Source organism: Mangifera indica, chromosome 9 (assembly GCF_011075055.1).
Source record: "Mangifera indica cultivar Alphonso chromosome 9, CATAS_Mindica_2.1, whole genome shotgun sequence".
Lineage (NCBI taxonomy): Eukaryota > Viridiplantae > Streptophyta > Magnoliopsida > Sapindales > Anacardiaceae > Mangifera > Mangifera indica.
In genome coordinates this window covers 10,829,744-10,852,231 of record NC_058145.1, presented here as the reverse complement: position 1 = coordinate 10,852,231, position 22,488 = coordinate 10,829,744, and the positions used below count along the sequence as shown (strand labels likewise).

At 33.8% G+C, this 22,488-nt stretch overlaps 1 protein-coding gene and 1 pseudogene across 2 annotated transcripts; both read right to left on the bottom strand.

Annotated features, from left to right (window-relative positions):
- Nucleotides 1-3,948: 3,948 nt before the first annotated feature.
- LOC123225881 (protein DETOXIFICATION 42-like) lies at nucleotides 3,949-9,110 on the bottom strand. 2 transcript variants are annotated; one of them, XM_044650199.1, is made up of 14 exons: nucleotides 9,004-9,110; nucleotides 7,408-7,578; nucleotides 7,004-7,125; nucleotides 6,691-6,909; nucleotides 6,396-6,574; nucleotides 6,139-6,274; nucleotides 5,935-6,031; nucleotides 5,728-5,828; nucleotides 5,457-5,620; nucleotides 5,127-5,198; nucleotides 4,928-5,044; nucleotides 4,735-4,830; nucleotides 4,521-4,642; nucleotides 3,949-4,385 (listed from the first exon to the last, which is right to left on the bottom strand). In XM_044650199.1, the coding sequence occupies exons 2-14, from the start codon at nucleotides 7,485-7,487 to the stop codon at nucleotides 4,340-4,342; spliced, it is 1,551 nt and encodes a 516-aa protein (XP_044506134.1). In that variant the 5' UTR covers nucleotides 7,488-7,578; nucleotides 9,004-9,110; the 3' UTR covers nucleotides 3,949-4,339. The 2 variants fall into 2 exon arrangements, with proteins under 2 accessions (XP_044506134.1, XP_044506133.1); XM_044650198.1 differs by lacking the exon at nucleotides 9,004-9,110 and adding an exon at nucleotides 7,688-8,106.
- Nucleotides 9,111-17,060: 7,950 nt separating this feature from the next.
- LOC123225880 lies at nucleotides 17,061-20,261 on the bottom strand (annotated as a pseudogene).
- Between the last annotated feature and the right edge of the window lie 2,227 nt (nucleotides 20,262-22,488).

The following is a 22,488-nucleotide window of genomic DNA, read 5'->3' as shown; positions in this document are numbered from 1 at the left end:
TTTTTTTTTTTCAACTTACTTTGGATGGAAAATAGTCATTTGCCCAAAAAAGGAAATTGGATTCTTCCATTCTTGTTTTTATGAAATAAATTGTTAATGTTTAGGTATGGTATATATATATATATATGTATATATATATATATATGTATATATGTATATATATATATATGTATATATGTATATATATGTATGTATGTATGTATGTATATGTATGTATGTATGTATATGCTTTGCAAGCCTGACTTCAAAACCACCAGTTGAACCTTGTAAACAAGGGGTTCTAATATTTGTAAGCATGGGAATCACCCTTCATTGCTTAGTATTTGTTGGTTCTAATTTGACAAAGTTTTTCACAAATGGTTTTACCTTCCCTGGTGTCAATACGAAGTTGACTAGCACTAAGTAGAGCATTCCATACCAGGGCGTCTTGTTCAATAGGGATCAGATTGATGAACTTTTTAGCTTCATCTAAGCAGCCCCCATGACCAAGCAGGTCAACGACACAAACATAGGGAGCTAGCTCAAGGGTGGTGTTAAAATCCCGAATCACTGAGTGAAAAATCTCTAATCCTTTCTCTATCAGACCAGAATGGCTACAAGCATGAATGCCACTCCATTTGGTTGGAAACCATCTTCTAACATTTGTAGGAAGAAGAGAATAGCATCATATTTGCGGCCAGGCATATGGTAGCCATTTATGATGCCAATCCATGAAATAATATTTCTCCTTTGTAGGGTGTTAAAGATCTTTTCAGCATTTATCAAACTACCACATCTTGCATACATTGTTACAAGAGCATTTGCAGGAGACAAATCGAAACCCAGTGGACTCTCGCCATGTCACAAATGCAAGCGTTGACCATGAGGTAGATTGGCGTGATTGCATGAGGTCTGATTTCAGACTTTCGCATCGCCCCAGAGAGTTCCCATGCTTCATCTCTTAAACTGTTATGGGCCAATGCCAAAATCAGTGTATATGAGAACATCTATATTATTCATCTCACTACAAACCTCTTGACTGATTCAATGCAATTTTGTTCAGCACACTAGGCAATGCGTTTCCCAAACAAGTCTCTTAACCTCATTAGACTAACTGTCACAAGCTGATATGTGAAATCATGGTTCAAGGATGTTCCAACAATAAGAGTTTTCTAAGGTGTGTCTAAGACTCTTCTAATGAGTGAAGATATTTTCTTGTATAGATAGGTTCTAGAGTTTTCTTGGGGTTGATATTGTAATTTCGTAGCTAGGGGATGTGCCTATAAATAGGGCCACTTTGTATAGCTTCTAGACCAAGCCCCACAAGTTGAAACGAGCACAAGTGAGTCACGGAACACTTATTTCCAACATCTCTTTTGTTTTCTTGTGTGTTTTAGTTTCCGTTGTGTATCAGGGACAAGGAAGGGGCATTTAATTCTGCAATATGCTGAAAACTATTAAAAATAATATGGAATATTAACCTATAATATATGATAATTTCAATTTTACTCGTGACAGTTATTATTAAAAATAACTGTCATTCTCCTTCTTTATTTAAATTGGTGTAACTTATATTAGAAGAAAGCTTTTACGCAAAACAAAAGAAAATACAGTATTCTTTACTCTTCAATAGTCTGAAAAAAATTTTACAAAAATAAGAAAGCAAATCATTTTTTTCCAAAAATAAGAAAAGAAATCAACAAAATGTGTTGTGGATATCGTCAGGAGTGCATCAAATCATCAATCACATCAATTGTCAGATTTAATAAACTGAGTATGTTTTTCTTGTAATTCTGGATTGGTACAATTTTCGCTTATATAACCATATTCGATGTATGTGGATATCATGGAATTCCACAAAAGCAACATCAGGGGCTGGACGATATCAAATAATTCACAAGAATAATCCATATTTTCAATCTCACTACACACATTAAGCAGTACACTCACTATGAACAAACCATTTCTGAACCCAAAGTTAATTAATAGCCATTGTTGGATGGACTTGCATGCCAAATTCAAGAGATCCAAAATCAGCACAAGTTTGAATAACAACCAATATAGTAAGTGAATCCATGACCATGGTATCCATTCAAGAGCTTCAAAGCTTCAAAGCAATTCCCATTCCCATTCCCATTCCCAATGTCAAGATATCCACTGATCATTGCATTCCAGCTAACAACATTTTTAACATCCATCAAATCGAACATGAACAGTGAAACCCTCACATCTAGACCTAAATAAAGCCCATTAAAACAGTACCCAGATAAGCATCAGCTTCAACAGGTCCATTTCTCAAACAAAAACCATGAACCGCCTTCCCTAACCTCAAATTAAACACCTGCTCACATGCCAAAAGCAAAGTTACCACAATGCACGAATTTGGCCTTAAACCCTCCTATTACATCCGAACAACAAAAGAATCACTTCCTCATAACACTCACACTCCACGCATCCATTACCATCGCATTCTATGAAACCAAATCTTTCCAGGCATTTCTTCAAACACATTACGTGCATCCTTGAAAAACCCTAATTTAAAATAGAAATCAACCAGATCCGTCCAACACACAATTATTTTGACAGATTTGTTCCTGGATACAATCGTGCAATCTCTTGCCTCTCTCCACCGCATTTTGTAGCGTACACGCCTTTTCAATAAGAGGCAAAGCGGCAGTATTAGGGACTGTGTTGACGGATCCCTTTCGGGTATATGCTGACAAAATTGCATATTCATTTTAAAGCTTAACATTTTGTTTAATGTTGAATGAAACTCTCCTTTTTGGTCACTTTCGGTAATAGGTGGGGTTTTTGAAAATAGTTTGGGTGGTAAAGATAAGCTATCCAAATATAAAAATAAAAGTTCGAAATCTTTTGGTAATACGTTAAAATCAAATTTTTTATTAATTTAACACAAAAAATTATATAATCAATTATTAAATTTAAAATTTTATTTATTTAAGACAATCGTTTAACTTTGCAGTTATGATCCAACTTAAAAGAAGGTGTGTTCACTTTAAATAAAATAAAATTAAAAAAAAAAAAACTCAAAGGTAATGGTACTCTCAGACAGAAGTTTGTTTAACATTTAGCAGGACGAAGAATTTGTGTTGTAAATTTTCTATTTTCGTTGATATATGGGTTGGGATGTGTGAGATGAGTTGCCTATTACAAGGATGGTTTTGGATTGAGATTTAATTTTAAGTCGATATTATCTAATAATTTGATAATATATTATTATTATTTATATATAAAATAATATATATAATATTACTTAATAACAAAACAATAAAATTATATGCATAAATAATATGAATAATTTTATGTATAAATAATGATATATCAAAATATTATTAGATAATTTATATATAAAATTATATATACTATTTATACAAATATCATTTCTCCAAACAAAATTTCCCCTATAATTTTAGGAATGGCATTAATTTTTTTGCCATTCGTATATGATATATTTTATTATGTGATTGAGTAATTTTGAATTAAAGATAAAATAATATTTAATCACATAATAATATGTATAAATATATATTTATTTATATATTTAAAATAAGTATGTATTGTATTACTCTTATTATAATCATACGAGGATTTTTGTTGTTCAATCCTATACAACAGGGCTTATTGTGTTAGCTTTATCAAATAAAAATTCTACAAAGATTATTGAAATAACAAAATTAGATATGTTGACAATGAATTAAGATTTTTTTTTATAAATAATTGATCAAAAAGTTTCACAAGTATGTCAAATATTTGAACCAAAAAATTTCCTCTAAAAATTTTAATACTCTATCAATTTTGCTTACCCCTTTGTGAATGAGTTAAGATTATTGCAACATATCAACCACTATTAACAGAGCTAGTTTTAGGAGCCTCATCTTTACTGTACTTTTCTCTGTTGGATTTACATATATTTGACTCTTTTATTTTTATCTTCTTGCTCTAGTATAATTCCACAAGAGCCAGTCCAATCTTGGGTATTATTCTCTTTATGAATAAAATCTTGTAAGTACAATGATTCATAATCACAACTTAAACTTTTGCCCAACATATCTATAACTAACTACCCCCAGAAGAAAAAGTCACATTGAGAATATGTTTTTCCCCTTTACATGTATACCTACAACTTTTCTGTATGACATTAAATCTCAGCATACATGGGAAATATTATATCAGGCAACCAGAAAGCCCAGAAAAATTACTTATATTTTACCAAAAGCAAATATTTATTTTTGCAAAAGCAAAAATTTGCTTCCATAAGGCAAAGATTATGGAAGCAAAGTCTTGCAGCTTCCTATAGACCTGCCAAACTGGTAGCTGAAACACCATGAATATGAATCAATCATCGACTCCTAAGAAATTCCCAAGGCCCCGTTCCTGTCCCTATCCTGCAAATATAAGTGCCGAAATGAGGATTCTTGATTTGGAAATTTTGAGATTCTTAAGGAGATGTATCTTGGGTCTAAAGTAGGAGTTTTGATGATCTTGTGGGAATGAAAAGGAATGATATGAATAAAAACTACCTCCAAAATCCAGCAAAAGCTCGAAGACTCATGTAGATAGTGAGACCGACCCAGAGTCCGATGAACCCGCTTGTGCTGGAGAGAACCAATAAACATAGGATGCTGAAAATAGCTACAACAACCTGGAGATGGAAGTGTGTCAAGTTAAGCATAGCATTTTCATATAACACTTCTACTTCAATCTTCATGGGAGAAAAAGAAGCTATAGACTTGCCATAGAGTATGCTGCATATTTAAAATCGGATGCTCCAAAGTTGACACCATCAAAAACAAATGCTAACGAATTCAAGGGTTGAGTACCTGCAACAAACTGATATATAGGAATGGTAGCATTAGTTTGCAGTGTTCATTTCTCATTTTAAGCTTGTGAGGATGTTAATATTGCTTTTATTGTTCTAAGGGAGTACCGGAATTCCTATATTAATGAGGTGGAGAACATCAACATCTCTCGAGAATAATACTTTTCCATAAGTTAGTCCTGCTGCAAGTGTGACGGATAGACCGCACCCGAGAATCAATCCCAACTGCAGGATATCAATGAAAAGTCAGTTGAAAAAATCACACTGTATTAGAAACCATTTGAGTTTTCTGACAAAAACAAAGCACCTGCACCACTCGAGCTGCTGTTTCTGTTGCCCTCACATAGTCCTTCTTTGCAAATGAACTTGCAAGGATCGCCTGCAAGCATGAAATGCAGATTATGTTACCATGATATGACAGTTGAGCGTTTTGAAAGTGTCTTGAGACTGTTGCTAGAGTTGAAACCAAAGAAATGGACAGTCAAATGCCTGAAAAAGTGTGGTAAATAAAAAAGAAAAAGGCGTAATGATCTAAAGCTTTTTCAATCATTATACAGTTTTCAGCATAAATTACACGGTTTACACCAATTTTCCTATGCTTTGAGGCAAAGTTGCAGATGAAGGGAAAAGATCTAACCTGACCGGCAACAGCCAAACCATCAGCGAGTAGAGATGTTGCCAACCAAACCTGCAAGCAGACCTGAAATGCAGCCATGCGAGTTGGTCCCTGTCGTGCAGCCAAAGATGCAGAAAGGGTGACGCAAAACGTGACAGCCATAACTCTAATAAGTAATAGAGAACCTGGAGTTCAAACACATAAGAAAAAATTATGTCTGACAACTTTCAACTAAAATTTGAACTAGATTCATCTTAGCTTAGACTTTGTTGATGTGAAATAGAATAATTACCATTCTTAAGGAATCGACCAAATTCAAGATGTTTGACGGAAGGAGGAATGAGATCAACTTGCCCTATTAATCTCCACAAAAGTATTGCTGCAATGAGGTACCTGTAATTGCCATGAAGATTCATAATTTCAGGGAAAAGTAGAAAGGATAGAATCATAAAAGAAGCATTGAAATTTCTGTATGTTGATAGTATTAAATATAGCTTACTGAGATATAACATGAGCAATGGCTGCGCCACTGACACCCAAATGAAAAACAAAAATGAATATTGGGTCCAGAATTATGTTTGTTAAGTCTCCGGATACTGGATTAGTTCACAGAAGAAGAAATTAGAACGTAACTAGAAATTTATTCAATCTGCTGAAAGAGATTAACTTGTAAATCGAAGTATTCAAGTTAAGTAAGGCTTACAAGTGGCATATAAGGGGGTTTTTGTATCCTTGAATCCACGAAAGACTCCTTGCATGGCCAATGATAAAAGAACTGCAGGGGCACCAAGTGACCTCAATATCAAGTATTGCTGAGCAGGGGTTAGCATAGGGGAGTCCTGTTGAAACAAAAATATTATGCTCTTTCTGGTCAGCATTTCTGTAGATTACAGTGTTTGTGCAGGGAAGAAAACAGCAGAACAAGTTCAAGAGCCTTCAATTGTCGTAATGAGTACTTACAGCACCAATTCCCATAAAGTCTAATAGAGGTTTTGCTCCAACTATAAGGATTATAGCTTCAAGGATGCCGAGGATGCTACCAATAACCATAGCTGAAGAGGCCGATGGAATATGCCGCCTTTTGTTTCCAGATTTTATAGGTTCATAGCTACTGCCTTCATATCTAGACTTGCCAGAATCTGATACAATAGGATGAAAAACCAAACAAACAAAAAAAAAAAGAATACACGATCATTATTGTCTTTTACTAGCAAGAACAACACCAATCAGCATTAAAAACATATATATGGCATACCATTTTCTGGCAACAACGCCTTAGCTTCAGTTTTCGGTAGCAAGACTTCACCAGATTCGAAGTATTCATCTAACTCTTGTGCCTCTTGGTTGATTTTATTAACAGAATCTTCCTCAGCGACAAAAGAAGTTGTGATACTGACAAGTGGAAAGATTGCAATTCTTGATATTTGATTGAAAAGAGCAATAGCAACTCCTACAGCCGCAAGTTCTATTGGGCCTGTACCGGTTAAGACATTGATCAGATGATTTAGTCTAAGGAGAAGCAGTGAAATTAGCCACAAAGAAATGATGAAATTCCAGAGAGGAAATACCTATTTGGCCAATAAAAGCTGTATCAACTAAAGAAGCAACTGGATCCGCCGTCAAAGCCAGTGATGCAGGCAGTGCAATCTGTGCAATTTCTAGACCAAGTTCATCCAACTTCAAGGCATTTCTGTTCACAGCATAGTAGAGGTTCAGCAAGAAAAATTTTGAAGCAGAGTGATATGATGAACAACACCAGATCATGATGTTGAATCAGTCAGATGATAGTTATGTATAAATAAAATATTCACTTATTACATCCTAATTAACCATTAAGCAGCAAATTTGATACCCTTTTTGCCATCTTTAAGCAAAGTTAAAATTGACGCAAAATTGGAGCTGGTTTCAACTACGAACAGTAAATACAATCAAGTACAAAATGGAAAGTTAAGCACAAAATTTATAATGATACCTGGCATTCCTGAAGAAAATGCATAGGGGAGGTTTATTCTTCTCAGAAGAAGGGACATTATCAGATTCTTCAGCCATCATATGATTAAAAGTTAAGTCACCAAGTTGTTCACAAGAAGCAAAGTTAACCTAATTTAGTTTGTAAATTTTCACAAACTGAGCTCCATAACTCCTGCAGAAATTTTAGTCAATAAAAAGCTTATAAATATGAACAGGGCTTGGATTTTCGCCCGCCAACAGAAAGGTTTAGAAATTTAAAGTTGAAAAGAAGAAATGAGTACTTTAATTTCGCTGTAAGCCCCAAGAAATTTTATTTCCTTAACAAGCTCTTAGATTCTATCAGCCTTTTAACTTTCCAGGAGATTAAGGCAGAAAGTTGTTGGAATGACAACACACTTGAAGACCAAATAAATTAATCTTTGAAACTTCAACAAAATTTATTCAAGTAAGAAACCCCCTACTCAACAACGTGGAAAAAAGAATTTAAACATCACCACCTCTCAAAAAATCAATCTTTACCACAGAATTTGACATTCATTCTATACTTTTCTCAAACATGAAATCCTCACCAAACTCAAAGCCAAGACAGTGTCAGTCCCTTTCACTAAAATCAAAACAGAATTGAGGCGTGCGGAAATATAAGCCACAAAAGTGATGTCTGTAAGGTTGTTTTCAATGGAAACTTTTTTCTAGGCCACAAGGGATATAGAAATGAAATGGCACGAAATAAGGGCAAGGTGGGGCATTCACATCCCAGAAAACAAAGAATTATTTCTTTCTTTCCTATCTAACTGTTGTAAAAAAATGAGATTGCAATTGTCTGAATCAGATTCAGAAAAAACCCATTTGCATAAAAAATCTTTTAAAGAAGTCATTGCATTCATATGGCTGACAAATGTCATATTTCATGCAGAAGCTTTAATGGCTATTAATCATCACAATTAATGCAAAAGCCATCACCAGCTTCCTTTTTTAGCTGAAAATTTTAAGTTTCAATTCTTTTCTTGCATGAATCAACCTTTAATTTCCAAGAAAGGCTTCAAAAACAATGAAAAACTAAATAACAAAAAAATAAATATATTTTTTGCTATGGAGATTAACCTCAACTAGCTTTAAATGAACCAATCATTATTTTTTTTATCATTTCAAGCAGAAGCTTAAAGGGTTATGAAAAATCATCACCAACAATAATCCAATCAATCTAAAAAAAGAAAAGAGATTAAGCTTCATCTCAACTCTTACTCCAACCATTAATTTCTACTAACATCCAAGAACTTAAAGGGTTGTAAACATCTTCATTAACAAGGGAAAACAAACAAACTCACACACACAAATCCTTTCTGCTAGAAAGATAGAATTGTTCAGTAACAATGGAAAAAATATACACACACACACACAAAAAAAAAAAAAATTATAAAGATAAAACCTCAACTATCTTTAACATGGACCAACCATAATTTTTTTGTTTTTTTTGTTTTATCATTTCATTTATAAGCTTGAAAGGTTAAGAAATTTCATCCCCAACAACATACCAAACAATCACAAATCCAAAAAAGGAAAGAGAAAAACTTGAACTTTTTGCAGGAAGCCATTATACCATTGAAGCACATTCGAAGCTGCATTCCACATGCAGGTTCGGATTATCAATAATGAAACCTCGAACCCTGCAATGGAATGGGAAGGGAAGAATGGGAATAAGAACGAGAACGGGATGCACCCTCTTTATAAGAATGCCCTTTTGTATCTGAAAAAACAAAAGAAGAAGAATGAGCATCTTTTTTACAATATGAATGAGGGGGGCACACACAGGCTGGGAATCAATTTTCTATTCATAGTATCAAAAATTTTGCCCCCATCATAACCTCCTTTCTTCATCAGATTTTCTCTTTCTCCAACTATTTTTTGCTGTAACATGATTGTTCATAAATTTTTTCAACATGCCTTGAGTGGTTTGAATCATTGTTCCAAGAGTCTACCCGCGTCGATCCATCGACGACTGGTTTCATGCAAATAATTTTATAATTAATTATTAAATATATAATTTAAATTATTATAATATAAAAATATATTTAATTTAAATTTTATTACTTGTATTACAATTTAAATGCATATTTCAAATATGATTGAAATTTACAAAACTAAAAAATTGCATAAAGATTGTGTTGAATATAACAACAAAAGCTATATTTTGTAGTATACAAATTTAAAAATTTTACTGAATTATAACCATGATCCAAAAATAATTACAATTTTAAATAGTAACATTATATCAACTTGCTTATAATAGAATTTAATTCATCTATTGATAGTGACTAACAAGAACATATTCTTGATAGAATAAAAGTGAAGCATAAGATTAGGTTATTTCCATTTTATAATAAATTCTTTTGTATCAATTACAAACAATGATATATATATATTTTACATTTTATAAGTTTTTAATGACAACTTTCCTTAAAAATATAATTGAATAATATTGGGAGGGAAATTGTTTATGTTAAATATCATGATCGAAATTTGAGATCATACGTTTTGGATGAAGAATTTGGAGTTTTAGTATCAAAACGAATATTCCGATGAAGTGAACGAGATCCTAGATGTCCTCGCAAAATTAGAATAGGGTAAATTTTTCTATTATGGGTTTTTAGTAAATATTTTATTTGTCATTTTTTATCTAGTTTTTTATGTAAATTTCTTTTTCTTCATGCTTTATTTGCGAATTGTTCGTTTTTATTATAATTATTATTTAGATTACTTTAAAATACTTGGTAATTTCATAATTTAAATATTTTATTACGATTTCTCTTTGATAAAACGAAAGTAGGATTACAATTGATAAATAAAGAACGTCGCTCTCTCAACTGATTTTTATAATATCTATATATATATTCTAACATGATGTGATATTATTTCAACATTGCTTTTTTATTTTAAATATTATTAATTAAGGTGCAAAGTTTCCAAACTTTTCAATAAAGGGATAGTTTGTTACACATTATTTAACAAAGGAATATTTACTAATTATTTATGGTTAAATTAAAAAAAACTAACAAAATGATTAAGACACCCTTGATTAATTTTTTTTATTGAATTTAGTTCTTAAGACTTATATTAAAAAAACATAAGAAGGTTCAAATAAAAAAGTGAATTTTTTAAAATTAAAAAAAATAAAAGAATAAAAAAAGTTTAAAAAAAAGCTTGAGAAGGAGACAATGATGATTCCAACAAAGTTGCTAGATCTAAACATTGATTCAACCACACAAAGCTAGATCATGAGGCAAATATATATTTTTTTAATTAGTACGCTTTTTTTTTTTAGGGTTAAATCAAGTTATGATTATTTGTCATTTTCTTTGGAGAAGTTGAAGAATGTTTTTTTGAAATATATTTTTATTTTCTAAATTGTAAAAGACAATCTTTTTGTACAACACATTCCAAGTTAACATGTATGAATTTCTCTATTTAAAAAAAATAAAAAATCCCAAAAATAAAAATAAAAATAAAATAATCTTCTCCTTTGTTGCATTTGAATTAGAAAATAAAAATTCAACCTTTGGATGGCACGTGTGTATTATATACATAAAGACCTCTTTATGGGGCGAACGGTTGAAATGCCAATGTTTGGGGCATGATCCATCACTCTCTAGGTCATGTGTTCGTGAGTTATTTTACAAGTCTACCTGTATTCTTTTTAAACTAACTCACGATATGCTCTTACTTTTAATATTTTAAAATATAAATTTTATTACTTTTTAAAGTAAATGATGAGGATGATACCTCTAGATTTTATTTAAAAATTCTCATTTATAATAGAGGAAAAGTATAGTTACATAATAAAAAAATTAAGCTAATAAATAAAATAGAGTGTACATAAAAAAATAAACTCATATTATATCATATATATTATAAATATATAAGTATCAAATTTTTACAATCATATTCTGAATCTAAAGTCTTAAAATCTTTAAATATATTTTCAACGGCTTGATTATACAACTTGAAATCTATCATCACCAAATCTTTCGTGCACATAATTTTTTTTAATAATATTTGGGTGTAAACATGATCATCTATTATTTAAGACATTAACAAGTTATGTGTTATCACGAAAAACACAAAAAAAGTTTTTTTATGTACTTCCACTATACTAGAATATTAAAATTATCATTTTCATTCATCATTTTAGTTCATCTACCAATATTAACATAATTTGTAAATTCACTAGAATTAAATTTTGAACGTACAAATTGCTTATCTTTTATAAAAATAAATCATAAAGAGCAATACTATGTGTACCTATTTTGGGTACACAAATGTATACACACTCATATGTGTTTTCATATGATTGGTTATTGTTTTATTCTTAATTCAAATTCATCCAATCACACGATGACACATATAAATGTGTATACATTTGTGTATCCAAAATGAGTACACATAATTTTATTGAATCATAAATACATTTTGCCTTTGAATGAACTTTATGAACTTATCTGTGGTTGTGAAGTATATGTAATATTTTCATATTTAACTTCATAAACACGATATATTTCAAGTAAAAGCTCTCTAAAATCTTCTATTATTAAAGATAAAGGTTCATTTAGATTTTCCCTTATAATTTCCAACAAAATTTTTATCCCTATTAATTTAGCTATATGATTTAGTGTAGCAAATGCAAATAAAATATGTATTTTTTAAAATATTTTCATAACTTTTCTTCAATTGTTCTTGAAATAAATTCAAAAACTTTATTATATCTATAATTAAAAAAAAAAAAAACTAATTTTTATTATACAAGAAAAACTAGACAAGTAATAGAATAATGAATCCATGAACATAGATTAATAGAGGAAAAAGGACTATTTCACCCCCAACTTTTGATGCGTTTTCAAAATGCCACCCACGGTAGATGAAAATCCACTTTTCCCACCCATAAACCATTAATATGGATGATATCTGTTTGCATAAGGGTAAAATATATATTTTATCCTTACTAGATGAAATGACAAAAATACCCCTCAATTTAATCTGTCAAATTCGTCACAAAATTATTGTGAGAGTTTTCATTCACCCCCCTTAGGTTTTAGAAACTAACATTTCACCTTACCTAAAATTTTTAAATTTTGAAAACTAACATTTTCACCCCCAAACCTAGGGTTTCTATATTTTTCAAAATGCAGCTGCCCCTCATAACTTTCAAAACTAGCAGTTTCACCCCCATTCTTCAACTTCATCTCCCGATGTCTTGTCCAACATCATCACCAGCCTCCTCCTTCTCCTGGTGCGACGAAGAGATCTCTTCGTCTCACAATGCGTGTAATACCCTCAGATATGTTTCAGGGTAATTACGTCTTTTGACCATGTTTGAAGATATTTCCAATTGTATATGTGTTTTGAGATATATATAAAAGTAAAAATAATAATAATAATAATAATATATTGAAAAAGAAAAGGAGGAGAAAAGTCAATAACCTGCTCCCTTTACCTTTTGCTTTCCTTTTTCTTTTTCCATCGTTCTTTCGTCTCTTCCAGAGAAGAAGACAGTCTTCTTCCTTTCTTTGTTGCACAGTGAGTAATTTGGAAGGCTTTTGGAAGATAAATAAGGAAAGAAAAAGAAAAGGAAGCACTTGGAAGCTTTGGTAACCAAAGATCTCCTTCCTTCTCCTTTTATCTATGTTTATATGCATGTTATGTGAATATGTTAGTGTGTTTTGGTATTGATTTAAAGTGATCTTGATGATAAAGGAAGCAAAACAAAGAGGAAGAAGCCAACTTACAAAGATTTGGCTTGAAACAAGGTAAGGGGTATCCTCTTTGATATGTGACATGTTTTAGGCTTTTGGTTCCTTAGATCTATGTTATAAATGTTAATTTTGATGTTGAGGAATGTTGTTTTGCCATTTGGGATGTCTATGTATGTGATTTTGTTCATGGCAGAAAGTTGCAGAATATTTACAGTTTTTGCCACTGAGTTCGTCCCATGTTTTGGCTGCCTTATTTGATGAATTATGAGTGCTATTATATCTTGTTGGAAAGATCTTTGAATCCTCTTTCCAATGATATATAGCTTGTATGAATTAGAGATCATTTGGACTGTTAAAGATTGTATAAACCGAAAGGACTGCTTTATCAAATAAACAGGGGAGGCAGTTTTTGCCACTGACTTTATCTGCTGTTTTGACTGCCTGATTGAACGAATTATGAGTTCTATTATAGCTTGTTGGAAAGATCTTTGAATCCTCTTTTCAACGATATATAGTTTGTATGAATTAGAAACCAACTGGGCTGTTAAATTGTATGAAAAGAATGCTGCCCTGCTAAATGTCTGTTCTGTGAACAGTATTTCGTAATTTTATCACTGAGTTTAGCTCACGTTTTGACTGCCTTATCTATTGAATTATGAGTGTTATTATAGCCCGTTGGAAAGATCTTTGAATCCTCTTTTCAACGATATATAACTTGTATGAATTAGGAACCGTTTGAGATGTTAAATTGTATGAAAAAGAAGGCTGCCCTGTTAAATGACTGTTCTGTGAACAGTGTTTCATAATTCTGGGCAAGAAAGAAAGAAGGAAGGAAAGAAAGAAAGAAAGAAAGAAAGAAAAGGAAGAAGGAAAGAAAGGAAGGGAAAGGAAAGGAAAGGAAAGAAAAGAAGAAAAGAAAAAGAAAGAAAAACAAGAAAAAGAATCTGGGGCTCAAGATTTAGGGGTCGTCCTAAGAGTAATGTCTGGTGCGTTATGAATAAATTTAAATGGAAGCAAAATTAGTAAGATATAAGACTCGCATGCATGCTATAAACTATGAGGGGGCACTTTACACTACACCGCCCGCAGTAGGGCACGTCCGCAGTAGGACACGTCCGTAGTAGGACATAGACCCCTAGTAGGGTCCGCTTGCAGTAGAGCATGCTCGCAGTAGAGCTCAATTCAGATTCAGAAATAGTGTAGTGAAAGAAAAAGAGCTTGAGCTTAGAAAAGTATCAAATCCCTATAGTTAGCTTCCAGAAAGTATTAAATAGACACCAGATGGGACAAAGTATGACCCAAATAGTAAAGAGTGAACTAAATTATCCCCTCAATCTCTTATAAAGGTTAAGATGTGAGGTTGAGTCCCAAAAGTGAGTTAGAACAGGAAAAAAAAAAGGATAGTTTACTTGATTCTTTCCCCTTACTGAGTGTTCTTATCACTCACTCCCTTTTTCTTTCCTGATTGCAGGTACAAGTGATCGAGGTAGTTGCGAGGCAGGGTCAGGTCAGCGTAGGTAGATTCGGCTGGAGCAGGTTATCTCTGGTTTATATTACATGCATACAGTGGCATGTTTTTATCGACTTTTGACTTTTTGAGATTATGGTATAGTTACATATGATTACTCCATGTTTTCAGATACTTTCAGATAAGTCTTCATATGAGTATATACATATTTTGTTCGCTTCCAGATTTTTAGTTTTCTTGGAATACTTCCTAAACACTTTTAATGATGCGTTTATTGTAAAGTATTTTAAAAAAGAAAAAAAATAGACTCTACGAATATTAATTCGTAACATTTCTCTTTCGATGGGTAGTACTACTAGGGAGGGATGTTACAATGCGACGAAGAGACGAAAATCTCTTCGTCGCTCCACCCAAACGACGAAGGACGACGCTTCGTCATCCTTCGTCGCTCGTTGCGTCGTCCAGACGTGATGATGAAGGACGACGACGTCTATTCTTCCAGATTGGACGACGCTTCGTCGTCCAGATCTGGGCTACGAAGGGTCATCTTTCGTCGTTCTTTGTAGTCGGAGATGGGAGATCAGTCGAATGAGTAGGTCGTCGGTGGTGGCCGGAGAAGGAAGCAAACCCTAGAGGTGAAATCTAAACTTTTCAAACTTTGAGGATGAGTTAGTTATTAATTTTTAAAACCTGGAGGGGGGAAACGGTAAAATTTTAAAGTTTTAAGTTTTTAAAAATAAAATGACGGTTTTGCCTCTGTCCTTAACTGAAAAATTGGACGGCGGTTTGGTCATGGGTGAGAAAAGTGGATTTTCATCTGGCGTGGATGGCATTTCAAAAACGCATCAAAAGTTGGGTGGGAAATAGTCCTTCTCCCATTAATAGATCTTTTTTAATGGTTTTAACATATTTTCCCAATCAGGTTCAGTTAAAAAATATAAGATTTTTAGATTCTTTTGGTTATGAATTGAAATATTGAGTAGTCACAATTCCATAATATTCACAAAATTTTAATATTAAATAAATTGAATTCCAAATTTTCAATGAGTTTTAACATCAAATTTTCATCATTTCCTTTTTAATCTTATTTGTTTGCACAAATGATATGTTTATATACGTGTATGAGATAATAAAATATAAATAATATCATACCCGATTGTTCATATTTTTGCATGTGCTAAACTTATTTCCTTCTTAATCCCATATGACGTACGCCTATAAACGAGCATGTGCTAAATAATTTATCATAAAAAAAAAAAGAAAAAACTTAAATGTTTCATAATTAACTCAATAATTTTATTGTTTGATTTAGTATTATCAAATGTGGTAGAAAAAACGCTTTTATTAATTTGATGTTCATCAAAAATTAAAATGTTTGTTAATGTTTGATTAAATAGTTACACTAATATGCGAATATTCTAAAACTCTAATACAATAATTTTTTTTAATTGTTCATCTGAAATAATATAATAGATTGTTGTATAAATATATCCTAAATCTTGATTTGTAAATATCTATAAATACGAGGACATTAAAATAACACTATTAAATTAACTAAGTTTATTTATAATTTATAATTTCGTTAATTCATAAATTCTAATTATATCATATCTTGTTGTACTTACATGAACTTTTTTAAATGTTCGTTGAATATTAATTTACATAAACCATACTAATATACTATCATTAACAAATAAAAAAAAGTTGATCAATTGTGACAACGTATTTAATCATATAATCTCGTATGTTTTGTATCTATACATAAAGTTAGACATTTATTTCATTCTATAATTTAATAAATTAATAGAAGAAGATTCACATATCGAACTTGATCTTGTGAGTACAATTTATTATTGTTTTTTTCACATGTGATATTTTTATACAATGTTTGTTGATATATCAACGAAGATGTGTGGTGCCCCTCAAACACATAAGGTTACTTGACTGATTCTGAGAAAATATAAGATATCAAAAGATTTCTCTAGCTATCAGCCGTAGCTTTGATGATACCTTATGCACAAATGAGATTAGAGCCGAAAGGGTTCAAGTCCAAGTAAGGGTGGGAGTCTGTAATCTCTAAATGTTTAAAAAAAAATTATATATTTTCTAATGATACATATCCATGAATGACTTTCATTTTACAAATGCAACCAAAAAGAAAAACAAATAAGACTCTGCATGTAAATTAGGATCCAACTAAAACTAATATAAGTCGTAGGCAGCTTTTCTCATCCCATAGCAAAATTGCCTCTATATCTTCTAATTTCTAGACCTCATTTCTGTATCCAATCTATAACTTAAAGTCTCCGCCAACTAATTATTTGAATGACAAATGGAATCAATACCAAAAGTTATCAGCCAGGGGGGAAAGACTCACCTGTTGGCTAACAATGCCTGGAAAATCACTAAATTTGGGTCAGCAAATTGTTATGATCACCCGTTTTACCACAATCCGATGGCTTTCCACCAGATGCCACCAACCCCAGCCAGATGATAATGTTGATAACAGAAATGAGGAAGCCGTAACCCCACCATTTGGCAAGGGGGACGTAGTTGGCACCATAGAAAACAGGTGCTGATCCAATGCCATAGTGGGTAAGGCCTCCCATTATGTTGGAAAGGAAGGAGAGGACTAGGGCTCCTAAGTATGGAGGACAGCCAAGAGCAGTGGCGACAGACAAGAAGGCTGTGAACATGGCGCCAATGTGAGCAGCTCCACTGGCAAAGAAGTAGTGAGAGTAGAAATAGAGAAGAACCAAGATGCCAAAAGATGCCTGCCATGAAAGACCCAATCCACCAACGAACTGCGAAAAAAAGTACATAAATGTTAGTAAATATTTGAAACTCAACCTAACCAAAACTCCTTGGGATTGACACAACTAGCATTCTAATATTAATCAACACTGGCTGTTTTTTCATTTTTGTTTCAGTTAAATCCCTTTTTAAGATTATTCCATAAAAGGGGGCGTCTTCTTTCAAGTTCTTAATAATCATGGAAAAGGAAAGCTCCTATATAAATATATATATATCTAGCATTTCTCAAATGAAAGCAATGTGATTCCAGGGATGGGGTTCATTCAAATGCAACCAAAAGTCATTAGGCTCATTAAAATTAAGGTAACTGTAGCAAGTTTCATGACTACCAAATGATTGAATATCACTATTCCAACTTTGAAACCCAGACAGCGGTATGACCATGTGATGCTTATTTCAGGCATATTTTCAGCAAGCATATACAAAAATGCAATGGCCAATCACAATCAGAAAAAGGAGAGTGAAAATCTGCAGAAAAAATATTCAGGAAAAACCACCATGAAAACAACAATGACCAAGTAATTGCTTACATTACCAAAACATGCAATAAAAATCCAGCAGTTGGAAGCATAATTGCGGAAAGGCCTGCATCGAAAGATTTTGAGTAAAAGGAAAAGAAAACAAACCTTAACCACAGTTTGGCTGAACCAGGAGATGAGACCATATTTATTGAGGTACCCAGCCATGGCAATAAGTGCAAAAAACCACGTGAGTGTATCCCAAGCAACTGCTTCAGCTAAGCATTCCTTCCACGTCACAACCCCAGTAATAAGGAGGATAGACAATCCAAGAATTGCAGCAGTAACAGCATCCACATTCATTACCCCACCGAAAATCCAGAGCCCCACCTGATATAACAAAGAACAAAAGCCTGACAAAAAGAAAAATACTGCCAAAAGAGACACATCCGCGTACTTCCACACACACAAGTTCCACAGAGCAACACACTAGGTACAAAATACTAGACAGAGTCATGTTAAATAGACTGCATTGTTACTACAACTTCTTAGCTCAGCATGGTAACCTTGATCATCAATAGAAACACATGTAGGATTTTGTGACTTGGTGGCTGCTACATCAACTGCTAAATTCATCCACAAGATATATGATTTCAAATCTCATTTTCTAACCCTATTATAACAATATTTAACTCCTTTCCCTTCAACTATTTAATACTACATTTGAATTCAATATCAAACACATTCATAGTTCAATCAAAGTCAAATTTCTAATCATAATTTAAACTCATCAACAGAACAACACACATAAGATTTTGTGACTCAGTGACTGCTATATCAACTACTTATTTCGCATCCAAGAAACACGATTATATCTCTTTTTCTAGCCTCATTCTAACAATGTTTCAACTTCAATCCCTCCAACCATTTAAAAATGTATCTAATATCTATATCAAACACATTTAGATTTCAATAAAATTCAAAATTTTAAGCTACTCCATAATCATAATGCAAATTCAACATGTAACTCAGTTACTGCTACATCAACAACCCTTTTTCACACAGAAGACAAAGGATTTTTTTTCTTGTTTAAAACTGTTTTTAAGTTCTATATCAAACACTCTTGTAGTTCAATCAAAATTAAATTTTCTATGCTACTTCATGATCATAATGCAAAATTAAGCGAAGAATCATTACACCGTGAGAAGCAAAGTGGCAGCCATAATTTTCTCATTGTTGCTCATGGGTCCCATCTTCTCCAATTTCTCTCGGGCCAATTTTGGCGCATCTGGGCTACTCCTTACAGTAGGCGGATAAATTATATACAGCAGTAACGGTACCACAACTAAGGACACCAGTCCCGGTACAATCGCCGCCTTCGCCCAATCCATCCACCCAAGTGTCTGATTAATCGTGTTCAAAGTCAACGTGGCACTTAGCGGATTCGCTGCCATCGCCGTTAAAAACATTGACGACGATATAACCGAAGTTTGGAAACACGTTAGCATCAACCACGACCCTAGCTTGTTCTCCGTCCCGTCACCAGCGTTACTGCCGCACGCCACGCACAGAGACTTCACTAACGGCAGAAAGATCCCACCGGCACGCGCCGAAACCGATGGAATAGCCGGAGCTAACAGCGCCTCGCTGAAGACGAGACTGTAACCTAATCCTAGGGGAGAGGATCCGAACAAGGAGACAAATTGATAGGCAATTCGGTTGCCGAGTCCCGTCTTGATGAAGCCGCGGGCGAAGAAGAAGACAAGCGCAATGAGTCAGGGGATTGGGTCGCCGAAAGCTGAGAATGCGGCGGAAAACGTCAGCGTTTTGGTGAGAACGGAGGCTCCGAGGCCCATGAGAGCCACGGCGCCGAGTGGCAGCGGTTGAGTGATGATGCCGACGATTGTGGCAAGGAAAATGGCGAGTAGTTGCCAAGCGTTTCGTGAGACTCCAGAAGGTACGGGGACGAACCAGAGGATGACACCTATGGCTATTGACGCTAGTAAAGGCTTCATTGCGGCTCCGTGCCATGGCCGAGGCGCCGCGGGAGCCGGAGCGGAAGCTGAAGCTGAGGCCTTTGCGGTTAATTTCTTCAAGGAGGAGGGTGATCGAATTGATTTAAGGAGCAGTGGGGAATTGAATGAGAGATTGTTGGTTAGTGTAATCGGGTTTGGAGTTGGAGAAACTGTGCGGTGAGTGAAATTTGATCTCAGTGGGAGGTTGAGATTGCGAGATTTCAGTGATTGGAAGGATAGAAAGCAGGAAGAGGAAGTGAGAGCCAGAGACGCCATTGTCGCGTGGCTTTCAAGCTCTCTGTCCTCTTCTTCTGTAGTTGGTTCAGAGCAGCAAGTGCGAGTAGAGAAGTTCTCATAAATTCTAAACTTTCGCGTAGACACGTTAATTCGGCCGGCCTAAAACACAAAAAAAGAACATGTTATGATCAAACTCGGTTTGGTACTATAGAATGCTTAGCCAAGCCCATAGGCCTCTTGGGCGGGCTTCAAGTTTTAGTATTGGGAGAAGGACTATTTCCCACCCAACTTTTGATGCGTTCTCAAAATATCACACACACCAGATAAAAATCCAGTTTTTCCATCCATGAGTCGTTAATATGGATGGTTTCTGTTTGCATAAGGGTAAAATATCCATTTTACCCTTGTTAGATGAAATGACAAAAATACCCCTCTGCAAAATTCATTCCAAAATTGATGTGAGGGTTTTCCTTCACCCCCTTAGGTTTTAGAAACTAATATTTCACCTTACCTAAAGTTTTTAAACTTTAAAAACTAACATTTTCACCCCCAAACCTAGGGTTTCCAAATTTTTCAAAAAAACAGCCACCCCCTATAACTTTCAAAACTAGCAGTTTCACCCTCATTCTTCAACTTCATCTCCCGGCGTCGTCTCCGGCGTAGTCACCTGCCTCCTCCTTCTCCTGGTGCGACGGCGGTGGTGGCCAAAGAAGGAAGAGACGGAGATCTCCTTCTCCTGGTGCACGGTGCGACGAAGAGACGGAGATCTCTTCGTCGCACAATGCGACGAAGAGACAGAGATCTCTTCGTCGCTCCACCCAGACAACGAAGGACGACTCTTCGTCGTCCTTCGTCTCTCGTCGCGTTGTCCAGACGCTACGACGAAGGACGACGAAGCATCGTCCTTCGTCTGTTCTTCCAGATTTGGACGACGCTTCGTCGTCCAGATCTGGGCGACGCTTCGTCGTCCAAATCTGGGCGACGAAGGGTCATCCTTAGTCGTCCTTTGTAGTCAGAGATCTCCCATCGATCGATTGCAGCGGCCGTCGGTGGTGGCCGAAGAAGGAAGCAAACCCTAGGGGGTGAAATTAAACTTTACAATCTTTGAGAATGGGTTAGTTATTACTTTTTAAAACCTGAAGGGGAAAACGGTAAAATTTTAAAGTTTTAATGTTTTAAATAGTAAATGACGATTTTGCCCCTGTTCCTAACTGAAAAAATGGACGGCAGTTTGGTCATGGGTGGAAAAACTGGATTTTCATCTGGTGTGGGTGGCATTTTGAAAACGCATCAAAAGTTGGGTGGGAAATAGTCCTTCTCCCTTTAGTATTACACATATAGATTGACCCAATCTGATACTGTTTACAAAATAAAATTTTAAAAATATTTTTTATACTTTTACTAAATAGGAACATCTTCTGCCAAGTGGTAGAAGCAGAACTACTTCTACCAAATGACAGAAACTGCTTCTGCCACAAGGCAGAAGTTGTTCTAGCTTCTACCAGGGTAGTAGCCATTGCTTAATTTTTTAAAATTTATTTATTTTTTCTTTATAAAAACCTATTTAATTTTTCATTTTCACTTTCATTTACAATTACAAATATCTTAAATTATATCATAGATTTGTTATAAAAGCCCAGCACGACCCAATTAAAGCGCGACCCATTATTATATGGGCAGAATCTTGAGCCTTTATATATTAATAGATCGGTTCGGTCCAAAAGCCCATTATTGTTTAGGTTCGGCCCATTAACTCGATGGGCCGAGTCAGAGTCGGCTTGACTTGACCCATTGACACCTTTACTTTCGAAAATATCTCCTTTTATTTTTATATTTTTTTCACTTATTGCGCTGTTTAAGAATGGCACTACAAAATTTTTCAAAACTTTATCTTTTTTTTTTTCTTTCCAAACGTTTATCTCCATTCAAGTTTTAGTCAGTACTCAAAAATCATACTAAAAAACATATTTATGACTAATAAAAAATTTAAATATTTATTTATAAATTAATTGTTATTAAAATTTTTAGTTAGAGATAAAGATAAAATTGTCAGTTTAGCATTTAAAATTTGTAGTTAGAGGTAAAGATAAAATCGTCATTTTGTTACTAAATCCTCAAATCTAAAAAGTTGATACATTTTCCTCTAAATTTTAAAAATTAACATTTCATCCTTATTTTCAAAATTTGAAAAGTTTTGATTTCATCTACAAGGTTTGTTTGTTTTAAAAATTAATATATTTCTCTTCTTAGTATGTATGCATTCAAAAAGACTCAAATTACACTCACAGCCTGAAGATGTTGAAGTTTGACTAAGAATTTTAATTGTAAACTTCTGTAAATTGATAG

What these genes read in the sequence shown, in the direction of transcription:
- LOC123225881 (XM_044650199.1), bottom strand. Translation starts at nt 7,487, where the DNA reads ATGATGGCTGAAGAATCTGATAATGTCCCTTCTTCTGAGAAGAATAAA. An exon ending in GTTTGGCTGTTGCCGGTCAG is followed by an intron (nt 5,199 to 5,456) that starts GTTAGATCTTTT and finishes TCATGCTTGCAG; the next exon opens with GCGATCCTTGCAAGTTCATT. An exon ending in TCATTAATATAGGAATTCCG is followed by an intron (nt 4,831 to 4,927) that starts GTACTCCCTTAG and finishes CCTATATATCAG; the next exon opens with TTTGTTGCAGGTACTCAACC.